General features: G+C 38.1%; 2 protein-coding genes across 7 annotated transcripts in view; one reads left to right on the top strand and one right to left on the bottom strand.

Moving 5' to 3' along the window:
- The window catches only part of LOC113066004 (semaphorin-5A-like), a 144,405-nt gene that overhangs the window by 93,033 nt on the left and 32,327 nt on the right, over positions 1-19,045 (bottom strand). For 5 of the 6 annotated variants that reach the window (XM_026237556.1, XM_026237557.1, XM_026237554.1 and 2 more), the window contains one exon: positions 2,164-2,391. In XM_026237556.1, coding sequence (XP_026093341.1) covers positions 2,164-2,326 — 163 coding nt within the window. In that variant the 5' untranslated portion in view covers positions 2,327-2,391. Of the gene's footprint in view, positions 1-2,163; positions 2,395-19,045 lie in introns of all 6 variants that reach the window. The other variant, XM_026237553.1, reaches the window with a different exon arrangement.
- LOC113065894 (uncharacterized) lies at positions 8,083-12,209 on the top strand. The gene is made up of 2 exons (XM_026237446.1): positions 8,083-8,198; positions 8,317-12,209. Exon 2 carries the CDS (start codon positions 8,562-8,564, stop codon positions 12,207-12,209), a length of 3,648 nt encoding a protein of 1,215 aa, XP_026093231.1. The 5' UTR covers positions 8,083-8,198; positions 8,317-8,561.

The raw sequence follows: 19,045 nt of genomic DNA, 5'->3' as shown, positions 1-19,045 counted from the left end.
ACAGTTTTTATCCAAAGCAACTTACAAATCGAGAACACTGCAAGCAATTTATCATAAGAGAGAGCAACATTTGCAGTACACAGTGGCAGGTTTCAAATGGTTAAGGATTAGTATAAACTACATGCAGATCAGAAATGAAATCAAAAAGGACAAACGTTTTAGAATTTAGAAATAAATTAAATATTTAACAATATCCTTTCAAATTCATTAGCATATTCAAATTAATTTATTTGTTTTAATTAACATTTTAAAAAAGACATTTAAGCTATAAAATAGAATAGAAAAAGAATAGAAAAATATATTTTATATAAACTATATTTAAGAAATGAAAAAGTTTAAATGTAACGTAATATCTATATTTAAATGTATTAACATTTACAATTAAACAAATATATAAATTTATTTTGTTTATTTTAAACAAATGAATGAATGAATAAATAAATAAATAAATAAATAAATAAATACTGAAAATAAGAACAACCATAATAAATCATTTTATTATTAATGTAAAGCAAAAGAGTATAAGACTATTTAAATGTGAAAGGATAACTTTATTAAAAAATATTAATATTATTAAAAAATATCTATTTAAATAGATTAACATTTAAATATATTAAATTACTGAAATATTCATATATTTAAATAAATAAATACAATTAATTAAAATAAGAACTGTTTAAATAAAGACAAAAAAGGGACAATTTTTTTTTTATAAAAAATAAATAAATGCAGAAAAGTAAAGAAAAAGAGAACACACTTTTTAATATAATATAAAAATTTAACATTTATATTTATTCACATATTTACATTTATTTTAATTAAAATGAAAACATAATTTTAATAATTATACTACGAGTTATTTTGCAGCTCTAAATAAATACAATGTATTTACCACTACATTCAAGAGCATGTTCAGAAAAAACGGCATTACCTAAACTGCAGATGAGATCTGGGGCCATAAAGGGCACACAGAGTTCAAGGCTTATTTTAGAAATCGTAGTGGAGCAGTTCAACAAACACACAAGAGAAAACCATCAAAAAGCCAGTGCCTGTAGATCCCAGCGCTCTTTGAATAAATGTTTTTTACTGAAAAAGAGGTTTTGTTTGTCAAAGCTGGCATGCAGGTATTTGGTTTTGCAAATGTGTAGACTGGGGCTCGTTCAGTGATCTGAAAGCTTTGATTCAAAAGCTCAGTCCGACAGGGAGAACTGAGAATATCTGAGTAACCATAAGAATTGCATTTTCAAAACGGTGCCAGCGGACCGTTACTGGAATGAAAAGTGTGTGTCTGTGAGAGACAGACCTCCTTGTTGCCGCTGGGCATAAACGCCATTACCATTGCATTCACTGTGCATATTTAATAAATGGGGTGCTAATTAAAAGGTTTGTGTTCCAGCATTTGTGTGTGTGAGATGGGTGTTAGACACTGAAATTCACACTCATTCTGTAACACAGATGGTGAACCGCCATACGGACACATCTTAAAAATCAATCAGTTAATTAGCTACTAGTCTATGTTACAGGTCATGCCTACAGACGGCTTTGTGAATGTTCTCCAGGAGTTCACTTACAGCCAAAGCTGATCACCAAGCTAAAATATCGATCTTGCCTTTCCATTCCATTAGCCCCAATAGACACCCTTTGGCTTTGACATTCAGCTCTTCAATTACTTACTGAAATCCGCATACTGAATTTACATTGATTATAATACAGGCAAGGGAGTCCTGTAATTAATGCTGGGGGAAGGTGATGGAGTTTGTCAATACTAGTTGGTCTCTATGACTTAGCCCATAAAAAAAAAAAAAATATATATATATATATATATATATATATATATATATATTCTGCTGTAGTCAGAAAGTATATAGGAAATTGTAACCTTGTTTGGCCAATTCATCTTTTCTGAATCATTAAAATATAAGGGTCTGGGACACAGTGTTTTTTTAAATGCTTAGCTTAAAGGTGTGCTATGAATGAACAGTGCTTATAAACAGCGGTTGAGAGTATTCTACTACACTTGAAATGGAGCAATGGCTTTCTTGCAGAAACAGTATTGGATACGTTATAAATGAACAAGTGGGTTATCTCAGCAAGCACCATTATTTAACATGCCAAATGAAGTCAGAGCTGTCCTGTTGTGGTGTGTGGGATAGAAATACTGACCTGTGTGAGAGATGAGCGGGTGTTCAGCTCTATGGCAGGGGGACTCCGGGGCCCGTGTGGCCCCCCGGCAAGGCACTCCTCTGGGCAACAGCAGCAGCAGGCTGTGCACCAGGATGAGGCAGTGGGCCAGGGGCGTTCGCTCCACGGGGGGAGCCATGGGCATCCACGGGACTCTGCTCAGTACTGCTGGGGCAGGAGCATAGGACACTGAGCATCTGCCAAGGAAATCTGCTGAGAAAATGAGAGAATGATTAAATGTGTATGATAAGGTTTGATTGATTTCGCTGGTGAAAATTTATAATAACATTCATAACCTTCATTAATAAGTCATTTAAAAATATATATTATATAACAGATCATTACTCAAAAGACAGGACCTGATGGTAATGACTGGCTGATTGCACTGTGTATCATCCCACTTATTACACAGGAAATAAATACATGGAGATTCAGACTATTTTAATAATATATAATCAATATTCATGAGTTGAAATGTTTTATGTGAGAAGAAAGTGACATAAAAACCATTACATCACAATTACACAGATTATTGGTCATTATGCAAAAAAATATTCTGCAAAATATGAGGACTGACCAATCAGAATCAAGTGTTCCAGGTACCCATTAAATAAAAACTATTTCCATTATTTTTAATTTTTTTTAACTGCTGTAAAAAAATAATAATTCTGAATTCTTTGAATTGAAAGTTCAAAATTACATTTATTTGAAATGAAAATTCTAACATCATAAATATCTTTACTGTCACTTTTTGTCAATTTAATGTGTCCTTACTGAATACTATTTTAAGAATTTTAATAATGTAATAATATTTCCAAATATGCCTTTTTCTACAATGCTTTTACTGTGTTTTTGATTAAATAAATGCAGCCTTGGTGAAAAAGAACCTTCTTTCAAAAACATAAAAAAAAAATCATAATTATTTCAAACTTTTGACCAGCAAAGTTTTTAATAATTGAATTGATGAAAGAAGTGGTGAAAAGAGAGATTTCTAGTGAGAATAAGATGACAAAGTAAAAGAGCATCAGGCAGAGAGTGCAGCCAGATAAAGAAAAAGCAACAGCTGAGGTCCTGCACTCTCATGTTTGACTTCTGACCCCACTTCCAGGAATCAGCACAGGGAGCTGCACTCCAGCTCCTCTGAAGAGCCGTCCATGCACTCTCAGAGAACATACAGCAGAGCGTACACACTCCACAGGGGCCTCTAACACTGCACACATACAGCCAGAAAAACTCCATCTAGTTTTGCACTCCAGAGAAACTTACAATGTTATAGATTGCTTTCAGACTCAAGGGCTGAAGAGCAAGAGCTCTGGCAGTGGTCTGATATTCACCAATAAAGCACATTCTATATATAGCTTTCTTTCTCTTTCTTTTGTCTTTCTTTATTTCTTTTAAGAATTCTTGCACACAACTAGTTAAATATAAACCAGCAATTTTTTTTTACGTTTGCATTTTAAAAACTATACCTATGGCTAAAACTTAAATCACCATAATCTATGACAATATGTATGACATATTCTTGCAAAAAAATAAAAAATACAATAAAAGTAAACAATAAAACCAAATTTAAATTATTATTATTATTATTATTATTATTTTGTCCCTTCGGGTACTCTCACTCATAATAAAGCAGAAGCCCTTGCTCTATATAGGAGCTGACTGCAGGTATGTTGGACAGACTTTTCTCTCCATCATCCCTTCTTTCCTTGGGATAACCTCTCTACACTACCACAGTACAGATGAAATTGAGTCAGTCTGTGAGAAGAGCAGTACAGAACTCGATTAAGCCAAAGTTGCTCTCATCAACAGGGACCACAGGGACTCAGTAACGGACACACTGCAGATCTGAGTGGCCTGTTGATGGGACTGGAGACTCATGTCTGTAGCGTGTGGAAACAGGGTTTTACATCCCTTGTCTTGTTGAAAGCACACAGAGTTTCCTGTCAGTAGATGGAGGACAGAGTGGAGCCACTGCTTTCTACTGTTTTTCAGATTTTCTCTTACGATCAATTCCCATTATGATTTGATATTCAATTACAGTATTATCAAGCACACACACATAAACAACATATCAAATTGCAAAATACCATAAATAAGGAATTGGATTTAGACATATTTCTTTCTTTGAGTGAATGGTAATTTTACAGTCTACACTTGCACAGCATTTAACTCATCATTTCTTTTGATTGTTACTGATGCAAAAAATTATTTGGCATTGCATAACATTTTGTAATGTACTGTAGCTCAATGCAGTGTTTAAACACTGTCCCACCCCCTCATACAAGCAGACGTAATAAGAATCCCATTGGCATGGATAACTAACTCCACAGAGCTTTTTTAAAGTGAGCTTATTTTGAGCTTATTATTAGAGTTGTGGTGCTCATATGGACACAGCAAGTTTGAATCCGGCTTGTAACATCACCTGATTCCATATCAATAAATTCCTGCTCTTTTCCCAATTTACTTGACATAAAATGTGGAAAAATGGAACCTACAAAACTTAACAATTTACCAGCGAGACAACATAATGGCTGGTTGTTAGCAAGGGTGTCATAGACAGGACACAAGCGCTGGATTTCCTTTAATCATAGCTGCACATGACAACATGACATATTCCTGCTATGGTCCAGTGTCTGTCACGCAGGAAATAACAATGTATGTTGACAGTGATGAAACATTTCAGCAGTACCGGACCGGTTAAGTTCTCTCTCACACATACACTGTGGCTTGAATGGCTTCCTGCTAAAACTTCCCGCCTCTAACACAAGAGAAGTAATGGGAGAGCACCGTGGTCAATATGATCTAATTATTCCTACGGAAACAATGGATCACCTGCATATTACAGTTCCTCACATTCATGAATATCTTCAGCAATAAAACAACATTATTATTTCTTGAACCAAAAGTAGAGAAGGAATAAAAGAGACAGCTCACCCAAATAAGGAAATCTCTATCCTCATTTACTCACCCTCACATCATTCTTTCTGGAGCACAGAAGATATATTTTTACACAATGTACTGGTTTAAGGACTGGAGCTTTTAAGCTTCACAAAGGATATGGAAGCACCATAAAAGTAATGTAAAAGTGGTCCATATGACTCTTGCACTGTATTCCAGTTTTTCTGAATGCTATGTAATGGCTTTGATATTATAACAGATAAAAATCTTCTTCTCCATTGTTAACTGTACACTGTAAATAATATTACGTAAAATTTATGGCAAAAAACCGGCAGCTGTGGTTGCCAGAATTATACAGTAAAAAATACGGTAACACTGTTTTTTGTTTAACGGTTTTATACCATAAAAAAAAAAAAAAATATTAAAAAAAATACAGCAGCACCATTCTAGGTTTAATGATTTTACCTTAAATTTACAGTTTAATGCCATAATTTAACCGTAATGATATAATATTAATATACCAACTTATTGAAGTACTGAAACCTGTTTTGTACCTTTGTATTAAACTGGTAACCACCAAAAGCAGGTGGTGATGAGAAAGTCACAATAAAACAAAGCCCATCACAAGCAGCTTTTAAATAAAAAGATACATTTTAATGATACATTTTAAATTAAAATGTATCATTTTACAGAATATTTTTACTTAAAAAAAATGCAGTTTCTTTGAGCTTTCTATCAAATAATTCAGAAAACAAATGTATCAAGGTTTCTACTAAAATATTATACTGCACATCATTATATATACATAGACCACATAGATATAATACATAATATAGACATAATAATATTTCACAATATTTAAGATCAAAGATAATTCTTTTAAACATTTACATTAACTTACATCAACATTAACTATGCTGTCTTTATTTCTAAGGGTGCAGTCACGTTGCAAAGCAAAGAAATCAGGGAAGTCAAACAGTAGAAAAAAAATCACTGAAACAAACAGTGAAAAAAATTATCTTATAACAATTGCCCCTTAAAGGTACAATTTGTAAGATATTTGCAGTAAAATATTCAAAAACCACTAGGCTAGTGTTATATATTTTATCCAGCTGATTACTAACAATATCTCTAATGTTTTCAACTACTTGTAAATCATGAGATAATTCCCATTCTAAACAGTGACATGGGTCAGTGCAGTCACCTGTCAATGACGTTAGTTACCCTTTGTTACCGCCTTTACTGACATAGAAACCACATGACAACCGTGTCATGGACAAATGCGGAAGTAGTGTCTAGCATCCAGCAAACCACTAGCTGGCTTCAAGCAGTTCCTTATTTAATTCTTTTTGCACATTTTATGGTGGATTGTGTTACTTATTTATGGAACATAATAACTGTTTACCGTCTGTCGCTGGTTCTTTCTCCCGTAAACGTAGAAAGAGATGCTGATCTCGCATGGTTTTTAATCGAAAGGTGAGTTGTTTTGATTCGTATCTTTACAGAAAAAGTATGCTATAACGATCAACAAGATTAGTATTATGGGGTGTGACGAGTGGGGCGAGGCCGAGAGCCGTGGGAATGAGGCGAGGCCGGTGGAGTGATTTGAGATGAGCGACACCTGCTCGACCCACCGGTCTCGTCCCACGGAGGAGATGGAAGGATATAAAACTGGAGCGACTACAGTGAAGGACGAGAGAGGACCAGGCCTGGATTTTAGTTGTGTTTTGGTTTTGTTTGTGCGTGGCAGTCGGCCGTGAGGGGCTGCCGCGCTGTTTTGTGATTATGTTATTAAAGCTTTCATTTTGATTGTCCGCCGGTTCCTGCCTCTTTCTTCCCGTGATCATGGAGTTTTTGGTTGCACTTTATTTTACAGTACGTGTACTAACATGTATTTATAGTGTACTTACAGTGTATTTATCTAAGAAAGTTCTGGTAACACAAGGTAACTACATGGGGTAGGGTTAGGTTTAGGGGTAGGTTCAGGGTTAGTACCTAGTTATTACATAGTTATTACATAGTTATTGTAATTACTATAATAAGTACATAGTATGTACATGAGGAACAGGACTGTAAAATAAAGTGCTACCGAGTTTTTGTTACATGGGGCATATATACCAAACGCAGGGCATCACGTCTCTAGACAAGGAGCATCTGATCCAAAGTCTGATCGTGTCTTTGCATTGACTTTGTACGTAATCTACTTGTGCAAATCGTTGAACCCGTGTTTGAAAATTATGACATCAAACACAACATTCACAAAACTTTAACTCATCCGTTAAATTCATGATTTATCTTTCCGTCTGATTGATGGCCGTCAGCGGTTGGGTAGAAGACAACAAATCCCATCATCCCACGCTCCTCCTTAGCGTCATCAAACCACGCGATTGTTATTGTTTTGATAGTGCGCCCTCTCATGGCAGGTCCTACAAACTGTACCTTTAATTTATTCATGCTGCAAGAACTTTTCAGCAATATTGTTTACAATATTGTTAACATTGGTTTACCATGGATTTTTATTGTTGTTTTAAGCAATTCACATTTCTTAGTATTTCTGATTAAAAAGATCCTGTAATGTGGAAAATATGTAGTTGCTTTTTTCTTTTCCTTTTGAACAGCACTGAATGAATCATGGGGGTTTAGAAGAATGTGAATATGAGTAAATGATGACAGTTTTCAATATTAACTATCCTTTTAATAAAGAATGAATGGCTGTATCTGAAAAGAAAAACTGAAAGCTTAAATTTCAAACCAGTTTGAAGGCCAACCAAATTAAAACCTAAAACTGTTACAGATTCAAAAAAAAAAAAAAAAAAAAAAAACTTTTGCCAAATTCTTTCAATAGACTACATTCACACAAGGTCACTGACTAACACAACTATCATTCATTGCCATAGGTGACAGCTCATAATTATCCACTTCAAATGAACACACAGTGTGGCAGATCTAAGTATGTAACAGACTTTCTGTGAGTTTAAATGGGTTTAAGAAATGCTTTTATTTTGACGGGTGTTGTAGTCTACAGGGAAGGAAAGGGAGAGCACGCAGTTCAAGTTCATCAGAGTTGTGTCGCAGATAACGTTTGCAACTTTAAGCACCCCCCGAAAATGCATAAGGTCTGTATATATTTGATAACTGTTTGTTGTAATGACTGTTTTGTGTAATTCACTGTATGTTAATGATAGAGGTTTGAACTAGTCTGTAATTCGCGCTTCTTGTACTTTGTTGGTTTAGCTCTTACGGTGATTCTTGGAGTCTTACGGTGATTTATGAGTGAAAACGGACTCAATAAACTTCATTAACATCAGTAAAGCTTGGGCCATCATTCGGGCGGGGTCTGCTACAGTAAGAGCTTTACCTTCGCTGGTTAAGATCCTCGATGCACGTGCATGCTCACGATGGCAATATGACGGATTGCTGCACGTCGGAATCAGCGTGATGGTCTACGGAGCAGAGTCGCTGTAGTCAACGAGTTCACTATGGAAATGGATACGGACGAACCGGATTCTGAAAGCCTGCTTCAGACGGATATTGAAGGTGAAAAGGATAAAAATGAAGCAGTTAAAAATAAGGATAAAGATAAACCTGAATCTCAGTGTCAAAAGCAAGACAGTAAAGAACTCACTCGACGTTCAGAACGTCCGCATATGCCCACGGAGAAAATGCTTGCTTATCAGAAAGATGAATGCTGTAAGAAAGAAAAAAGATTAAACACTTTGTATGAGCAATGGAAGATAGAAGCTCGTAAAGCAAGACAGAGCTTAAAAACTGACATAACTGATAAACAGCTGGCTGAAATGGCTGACTCTATTGAGGACAAAAAAAATAATATTTTGAAACTCTTCAGTGACATAAGGGAACATGTTACACCTACTGCAGATTTAAGACGTAAAATTGATGCATGTGAAGCTGTGACCAATGACATAATCAAAATAGTGCTTGAAAGAATGGCATTTGTAGATGGCGAATTTGATGCAGAAAGAGAAAGGGGCAGGCTGCGTGAACTTTTAGCACATAGTTATGCTCGCTCTATATATGGTTCCAGTGCTTCAAAAACAAGTGTCAGTAGCCATTCCAGATCCTCTAGTGCAACAAGCAAACGTGCAGATGCTGAAGCAGAACTGGCTGCAAAAGAGGCTGAATATAAGATGATGCAAACAGAAAGGCAACAAAAGGAAAAAATAAGAACTTTAGAAGAGCAACTCAGAAGAGAGTTAGAAACTCAAAAGTTTGAACTGGAACGGCTGCAGGTGGAAAAGGATATAGAGGTTGCTCGAGCCAGAATAAAATCCTATGATGAAGAAATAAAACAAGAGACAAGAAGTCAGTCAATACCGAATGATCATCAAGGGCAGAGAAATGAAATGTTACATCATTGCAGTGTTGTTCAGTCAACACCTCTCAGTGAAGTGTCCCATCTTGCTCAGGCAGTTCAGGACAGCATAGCCATCAACAGGTTACCCATACCCGAGCCTTCAGTGTTCAATGGAGACCCAATTCAGTTTGTGGACTGGAATGCCTCATTTATGTCACTTATAGATAGAAAAGGCATCTCTGCAGCTGATAAACTCTATTATTTGAAAAAGTATGTCAGTGGCTCAGCACACAAATATCTTGAAGGCACCTTTTATCGTAATGATGAAGAAGCGTACAAAGATGCTTGGAACAAGCTTAACCAAAGATACGGGCAGCCATTTGTCATTCAAAGAGCATTCCGTGAAAAGCTGTCAAAGTGGCCAAGAATACCATCCAAAGATGCAGAAGGCCTGAGAACATTTTCAGACTTCTTAAATGCCTGCCTGCAAGCCATACCTCATGTTAAAGGCCTGGAAATATTAAACGACTGTGAAGAGAATCAAAAGCTGGTACAGAAACTTCCTGACTGGGCAGCCTCCAGGTGGAACCGCCAAGTCACAACATCACTTATGGATGGCAAGGAATTTCCAAGCTTTCAAGACTTTGTAAAATTCATGTCAACTGAAGCAGAAATAGTGTGTAATCCTATCACTTCTCTACATGCTCTTCATTCACGCGAGTCACCTCATGAGAGAAGAATCTCAAATGAAACCAAAAGAAACAAGGCGATTGTCTTCAAAACACAAACAACAGAAAACAGTGACAAACAGACAATGGCTAAAGGACAGTTAAAAACACCATGCATGTTGTGTCAAGATGACAGCCATCCACTCTGTAAGTGCCCAGAATTCATGGTAAAGTCTCTGAAAGACAGAAGGTCCTATTTCAAAGACAACAAACTCTGTTTTGGGTGTATGAAACCAGGTCACTGTGCTAAGGATTGTCGGCATCGCCACACATGTGATGTATGCAAACTGCGACATCCCACATGTCTTCATGACTACAACTATGAGAATAACGGAAACAGAAAGCAACCAACGGTAAGCATGGAGCATGCACGTGAGAGTGAGATTACAGATGCCATATCGCTTAATATCACAAGACAAGGTCGTTCAGTCATTACATCAATGATTGTACCTGTGTGGGTGTCGTCCATCAAAAATCCATCCAATGAACAGCTTGTCTATGCTTTGTTAGACACTCAGAGTGACACCACTTTCATTGATGAAGAAGTGAGTAATACACTGCAAGTGGATTCTCAGCCAATAAAACTCAAACTTACCACCATGATGGGAGATAGTATGATAATTAAAAGTAAAAGAGTGTCTGATCTTCGTGTGAGAGGGTACAATTCATCAGTACATATCAATCTGCCTCCAGTATACACCAAGGAGTGTATTCCTGTCAATCGTGATCACATACCAATGCAGGAAACGGCAAAGAACTGGAGTCACTTGAAGGTAATCACAGACGAAATGTCACCTCTTCTCAGCTGTGAAGTAGGTTTACTTATTGGCTACAACTGCCACAGAGTGCTAGCTCCCAGGCAAGTTATACTAGGAAAAGATGATGAACCTTATGCTATTCTAACTGACTTAGGATGGAGTGTTGTGGGCTGCTCCACACCAGGTATCAACGGATCAACATCAGTCAGTCTGTGTCACAGAATAGCCACAATGGAGATTCCAGCTTTGACACCTATGGATGCCATCCGTGTACTCGAGTCGGACTTTAAGGATGTCACAGCGGATGAAAAGACAATTTCTCAGGATGATATTGTGTTCCTAGACAAACTCAAAGAAGGTATAAAGAAAAATGCTCAAGGACATTATGAAATGCCTCTTCCGTTCAAACAACGGCCATACTTACCTGATAACAGAGAGCTTGCCAAGGTCAGACTCAATCATTTGAACAAGAAATTCTGTAGAAACGAGAAATATAAGACAGACTACATTGCTTACATGAATGACATCATTGAAAGAGGTGATGTAGAAACAGTGAATGATGATGGAACTGTTGGCGAAAAGTGGTACATACCTCATCATGGCATCTACCATCCAAAAAAGCCAGACAAGCTACGTGTCGTTTTTGATTGTTCCGCAAAATTCAAAGGCACAAGTCTCAACGAACATTTGTTACCAGGACCAGACATGATAAACAATCTCACCGGAGTCCTTGTTAGGTTCAGAAGGCATCCTATAGCTGTAATATGTGACATCGAAAAAATGTTTCACCAGTTTCATGTCCAGGAAAATGACCGAGATTACCTGCGCTTCTTATGGTGGAAAAACGGAGACACAAATTCAGCGCTTCAAGATTATCGGATGAAAGTGCATCTTTTCGGCGCGGTTTCTTCGCCTGGTTGCGCAAACTATGGACTAAGATATCTAGCCAGTGAGCATAGTCAATCATACCCATTAGCCGCTCAGTTCATCTTAAGAGACTTCTATGTTGATGATGGAGTCACAAGTGTAGAGACGGTGGAAAAGGCCATTCAGCTGGCAAAGGAAGCACGGGAGTTGTGCATAAAGGGAAGTCTTCGACTTCACAAGTTTGTGTCAAATGACAACACTGTTCTGCAGAGCATACCAGCATCAGAACGTGCTGTAAACTTTGAAACAAAGGATCTTACCTTCAATGACATGCCACTTGAAAGAGCGCTGGGAATTCATTGGAACATACAGAGTGATAGCTTTCCTATTCCATATCCCACTAAAAGGTCAACCTACAACACGTCGTGGCATATTGTCAACGGTTGCCTCCATATATGATCCTTTGGGCTTTGTAGCTCCCTATGTTCTCAATGGTAAGAGGATCCTACAAGAAATGTGTCACCAGGGTACAGGCTGGGATGATCCACTTTCCCTTGCTCTTAGCCCATGGTGGGAGAAATGGCAGAATGACTTTGTCAATCTGGAAAAGGTGGACATATCACGATGCTATGTGCCTGCTGATTTCGGTAAAATTGTAAAAACGGAAATACATCATTTCTCTGATGCAAGTACCTGTGGTTATGGTCAGTGTTCTTATCTGAGAGTAATCAATGAGAAGGATGAGATTCATTGCACTTTCCTCATTGGCAAAGCCCGGGTTACTCCTGTAAAGATTACTACAATTCCAAGGTTAGAGTTGACGGCAGCAGTGGTATCAGTCCAAATGAGCAATATGCTCAGAGAAGAGCTTGACCTCACCAATGTCAATGAATTCTTTTGGACTGACTCAAAGGTGGTCTTGGGTTACATCAATAACGACGCCCGTCATTTTCATACATTTGTATCCAACAGAGTCCAAAAAATACGCCAAAGCACAGCACCCAAACAATGGCTATACGTCCCAACAGATGATAACCCAGCAGACAATGCTTCAAGAGGAAGAACAATAAATGAATTGCTCTCGTCCAACTGGTTCTCAGGTCCTTCATTCCTGTAGAAGAAAGAAATAGAGACCTCAAATGTTGTACCGGAGCTTCCAATAGGAGATCCAGAAGTTAAAAAGATCCAGACGTTTCAAACAGAAACCACAGAAAGTAAAGATCTTGTAGACCATTTGTCAAAGTTCTCATCTTGGTCTAATGCTGTCAAAGCTATTGCACGCCTTGTGAGACGGATTAAGAAGGATAAAACGAATGCGCCAGCTTCTGTAGGTGAACAGGAACATGCAAAAGGCTTGATTCTAAAAGGAGTTCAAAAACAAGCATATCAGAAAGAAATGGATGTCCTGAGTCAAGGAAAACAACTTCCAGGTTATAATAAACTTCATCACCTGGACGCCTTCATAGACCTTCATGGTATGATCAAGGTGGGAGGAAGACTTATCCACTCATCATGCACTCACTCGTTCAAGCACCCACTGATCCTTCCTAAAGATCATCATGTAACAAAGTTGATTATTGCACACTATCATGAAAGTGTAAAGCATCAAGGAAAGGGTTTCACAATTAATGCAATCAGATCTTCCGGCTATTGGATACCTGGAATAAACAGAGCTGTCACATCTTACATTCGCAACTGTGTACCTTGTAGAAGGTTGAGAAAACCTGTGGAAGGCCAGCGGATGAGTGATCTTCCCACAGAACGTGTAGAGCCTTCCCCACCGTTTGTGTATTGTGGTATGGATTGCTTTGGTCCATTCATGACTAAAGAAGGAAGAAAACAGCACAAAAGGTATGGTCTGCTTCTAACTTGCTTTTGTTCAAGAGCCATTCATATAGAAATGTTAGAAGATATGTCCACAGATGCTTTCATCAACAGTTTGCGATGCTTTATTGCAATTCGAGGCACAGTACGGCAGATCAGATGTGACCAAGGTACCAATTTCGATGGCGCAAAAAACGAACTGAACTCAGCATTACAGCAGCTTGACCCAGAAAGGCTCACCGCTTTCCTTGCAGATAAACAGTGTGATTTTGTAATGAATCCCCCTCATTCCAGTCATGCAGGTGGTGTATGGGAGCGTCAAATCAAAACTGTACGGAGTGTTCTTAATGCTACAGTTTCCCTCTCATCAGGCAGGCTTAACGATGCTTCACTGCGCACTTTATTTTATGAAGCCATGGCGATAGTCAACAGTCGCCCCCTTACAGTGGATAACCTGAACGACCCCAAGAGCTTAGAACCACTCACACCTAACCATCTGATTACCATGAAAGCCACCACGGTCCTACCACCACCAGGAAAGTTCATAAGAGAAGACATCTACGGGAGAAAGAGATGGAGACAGGTGCAGTACCTTACTGAACAGTTTTGGAGTAGATGGAAAAAAGAGTATCTCCACAACATCACGGCTAGACAATGCTGGCATGCTCCAAAAAGGAATTTGCAGATTGGTGATGTGGTCATGGATACAGATGAGAACCTTCCAAGAAATGAGTGGAGACTAGGACGAGTCATAGACACTGTAACTAGCCAAGATGGACTAGTAAGGAAAGTCACAATAGCACTCGGTGACAAAAAACTAAACAAAAAAGGAGAACGGGTAAACAAGGTCTCAGTCGTAGAGAGACCAGCTCAGAAGTTGGTCTTATTATTGGAAGCGGAGTGAACAAATCTTCAAAAGGACTTTGCTTTACACACATGCACACAAAATGGTTATTATAAGTTAAAATTACTTATGTTTGAAAATTATGCATGTCAAAATAACATTTATAATTTGGTGGGAGTGTAACAGACTTTCTGTGAGTTTAAATGGGTTTAAGAAATGCATTATCTGTCTTACTAAAGAGGGACTTTTATTTTGACGGGTGTTGTAGTCTACAGGGAAGGAAAGGGAGAGCACGCAGTTCAAGTTCATCAGAGTTGTGTCGCAGATAACGTTTGCAACTTTAAGCACCCCCCGAAAATGCATAAGGTCTGTATATATTTGATAACTGTTTGTTGTAATGACTGTTTTGTGTAATTCACTGTATGTTAATGATAGAGGTTTGAACTAGTCTGTAATTCGCGCTTCTTGTACTTTGTTGGTTTAGCTCTTACGGTGATTCTTGGAGTCTTACGGTGATTTATGAGTGAAAACGGACTCAATAAACTTCATTAACATCAGTAAAGCTTGGGCCATCATTCGGGCGGGGTCTGCTACAAAGTATGTGGTCTTTACTACACATACATGTTGTGTTCTTCTCCAGAATGCTCTTAATGTTGGAGTTCAAACCCACTTGTGGAGAAACACATATCGCACCATCCTGACGCTGTGTCTTCTTGTTACAGAGCAGACAAGTCACAAATGCTATAAAACACCAGAGTTTACCCAAGGAAAAACAATAATGGAACATGACGGGAAATAGAAGTTTCCTACACAATGGATCGACAACAAGGAAACACAAAACGGCACAGTCACAGACAGCTTTTATTTCCTCTGTAGATCAATTTCAATATCTCATCTCTGTCTTTCAATCCGCCATTCCTGATGTCTCCACTAAAATTGATATTTTTTTACCAACACCCCTGAGGAAACTGCATGAGCAGGCATTAGCAACATCTGGTCCAGAAAAAGGCAAAGTGCAGGTCGTCTGTTACAGGCTGCCTCAAGGCGTCAATACACACAAATCATAAATAAAGGGCATTTTCATACGAGGCTCAGTCATGCTATGTGAATTGGCCCTCTCCATCTAGAGAAACATCCTAATTGGCCATCCCTGTTTTAATTGACGTCAATGCAAGGATTGCCTACTGTAAGTGATGGGAAATGCTCATTCATGAGCTGTGACGTCCAGACAGGTGACATGAGTTATTCTCAGCTGGTGATTGTGAATGCGCTCACTCACATAGACATATTTTAGATTTTTAGCATACCTGTCCACATTACAGATTATTCCCAGCAAATATAGAGAGGAAGAGGGTCCCTGATCAACATTTAAAGCTACTAACCACCATTTTAACACACTGTATATGTGAAGCAAAAGTGAGCAAATAGATATATTAGCATTATCCTGCTTATTGGCTATCAAGGCCTTCAAAAAAATATTTTTGAGGCTCTCAAAAAATATTTGAAATGCATTTAAAAGATTCAATGACTCTTCCATAAGAGTTTACAAAAGTGAATAAAAATAAATAAATAAAAAAAATCACACCTGATTACCTTATTCAGAAAGACATCAATAATAACTTCAAATCAAATAATGAATTCTACCAAATAAAAGAAAACAATTCATCATACTGATTATCCAACTACCACAGTGAAACATTTTAATAACATCAAAAATGTTATTTTAAAATAATAAATAACTACATTTAAAAATAACTTAACACTGAACAAAAGACTACACAGTGAACTTTATGAATTTAGCTATTTATAACTTTAATTATATGCACTATTATGAATATAATTTAAGAAATAGAACTTGTCATGGGTAACAAGTTACATGATTAGATAATTAGATTAGTTAGATAACTTACATTCAATTTTATTGTCACTGCACATGTAGGTACAAGGCAACGAAATGCAGTTAGCATCTAACCAGAAGTGAAATAAGCAGTAAATACAGAATATATAAGGTCTACAATATGTACAATAACTATACAGATAAGTATTATGGACATAATTTACCGATGTTAAATACTATCAGCATGATATACAGATAGGTGTACTATGAACATACTATGCAGATTATATAAAAGTATGTACACTGTAGGCAGAACTATGAACATAATTTACACTATTGCAATGGACAGTAAAGTGCATAGAAAATATTTCAGTGTGCAAGTGGATTACTCAGGATTCTGGATGAACAGACAGTAGTGCAAGTAATAACACGTTACTGTTTTTTGCTTGTTGTAAAAAAAAAAAAAAAAACAGATGCAGTGATGAGGAGGGGTGATGAGTCTGTGTGTGTGTGGGGGGGGGGGGTGTTGAGGGGTGTCAGAGGGCAGAGTTCAGTAAGGAGACAGCTGTAGGGAAAAAGCTGTTCCTGAATCTGTTGATCCTTGCCTGGAGGCTCCTGAAGCTCCTCCCGGAGGGCAGGAGGTTAAACAGTCTGTGGCCAGGGTGAGGGGAGTCCTTAAGAATGTGTGAGCTCGACGTAGACAGCGTTTCCATTAGATATCCTCAATAGCAGGAAGTGTTGTTGCTGTGATGCGTTGGGCAGTTTTCACCACAATCTGCAGTGCTTTGCAGTCAGCCACTGAGCAGTTCCCAAACCAGACTGTGATGCAACTGGTCAGGATGCTCTCGATCGCACACCGGCAGAAGTTCACCAGGATGGCTAAAGACAGTTGGTTCTTCTTCAGTGTCCTGATGAAGAATAGGTGCTGGTGAGCCTTCTTGATCAGGCTGGAGGTGTTTGTAGTCGATGACAGGTCCTCTGAGATGGTCGTTCCCAGGAACTTGAAGCTGGAGACACGTTCAACAGCCATCCCGTTAATGTGGATGGGGTCATGCGTGTTTCCATTCTTCTTCCTGAAGTCCACAATGAGCTTCTTTGTCTTGCTGGTGTTAAGGAGCAGGTTATTGTCAGCACATCATGTGGCCAGGTGCTACACCTCCTCCCTGTAGGCAGTCTCATCGTTGTCTGTGATGAGGCCAATCACCGTGGTGTCGTCTGCAAACTTAATGATGGAGCTGGATCCATGCACAGGCCTGCATCCTCTCTGCTCTTATTTTCACGTTAGGCAAATTGGTGTGGGTCCAGTGTGGGTGAGAGGCAGTCCTTGAGGTGTGCCAGAACCAGTCACTTGAAGCATTTATTATGATGGGTGTGAGTGCTACAGGGCGGTAGTCATTTAAACACATTGGGGAGGAGTGTTTTGGTATTGGCACGATGGACTAGGACTCAAAACATGTAGGCACAGTTGCTTGGGTGAATAATTTAATTTAAACAAAAATAAAATTAAAATGCTCAGACTATAATGGTTTGGTGCATGAAGTAATGAATGAGGATGAAGATAAAGATAGTAATACAAAGTCCTTAATAATCCATAGAGTGACGGCATCCCTACATAACCATTAATAATAACCAAGAAACGAGAACACAAGAGACAGGAACTAATATAGGGCAGATAATGAGGGGCAGACAGGTGAGCACAATGAGGCGATTAACTAATAATGAGAACAGGAACTACCAAATATGGAAACAGAGGGAGAAACCACAATCAACAGTCCACAGGGGTGTGACAGTAACCTCTTGTGTTACACTGTTGTCTTTATATTTATTTATTATTCATGTATGTATTTTACATGAAGGTTGTAATAGAGAAGAATAAATGTATGAAGATACAAATAATGACTGTGCTGTACAGCAAGCCAATTTGTTATTATAATCTTTGTGATTTTCTCCTGGAATTTGTAAGTGACGAAGAGGCAAACCTGAACATAAAAAACAAGTGTTAGATGGTTGAGCAAATAACTATCACAGCAGTTTCCCAGGAGCAGCGTGTGCATGTCAGTCAGTAAACATTTACTGCTTTTCAATGTGAGAATGGAATTTTCCGCTAGCAACCTCTTTATCCTCTCCTGATATATTTCTCAGCCAGACAGAACCATTTCCATCTCAAATCTAATGCTGCGTTGGGGTCCAGTGCGCTCTCAATCTGTTAAACCAGCGGTTCTCAATTCCAGTCCTCACGCCCCCCACCTCTGCATATTTTAAATGTGTCTCTCTGATTCAGATAATAAGCTCGTTAGAAGTGAGCTCCATGCATGAACTGTGTTCCCACTGACATGGTCCCTACACAGTGTTCATTGCTCCCTACTCCCTGAGCAGGGGAAATCTGTTGAAGTTTACTGCACTTTGGAACATTCATTCATGGATTTGTGCTGTGCAACATCTTCACACACGGACAAGTGTGACATTATATACTTCTGGAAATAAATATTTTCAATTCACATCTCGCACACTTCAATGCACTTTGAATGGAAAGCATACGTTTGTTTCAAACTGGAATCATTGTGGAATATCCTGCGATGTCCACATCATAGTGCAGTGCACTTACATTCAAATAGAACAAATGTCTGAAGCCATAAGAAAAACAGGACTGGAATTGAGGACCATTGTGTTAAACCAACACTATTTTAACAGATTGCACATCTGAGCACACAACATCTGTCAACTATCGGACAACAGCCAACTGCTTATCTTAAAATGTTACATGCTGATCTGTTTAAGTCCATATTACAC

Source organism: Carassius auratus, chromosome 49, assembly GCF_003368295.1.
Source record: "Carassius auratus strain Wakin chromosome 49, ASM336829v1, whole genome shotgun sequence".
Classification (NCBI taxonomy): Eukaryota; Metazoa; Chordata; class Actinopteri; order Cypriniformes; family Cyprinidae; genus Carassius; species Carassius auratus.
The sequence above is the reverse complement of the archived record's forward strand: the minus strand, read 5'-3'. Positions and strand labels throughout refer to the sequence as shown.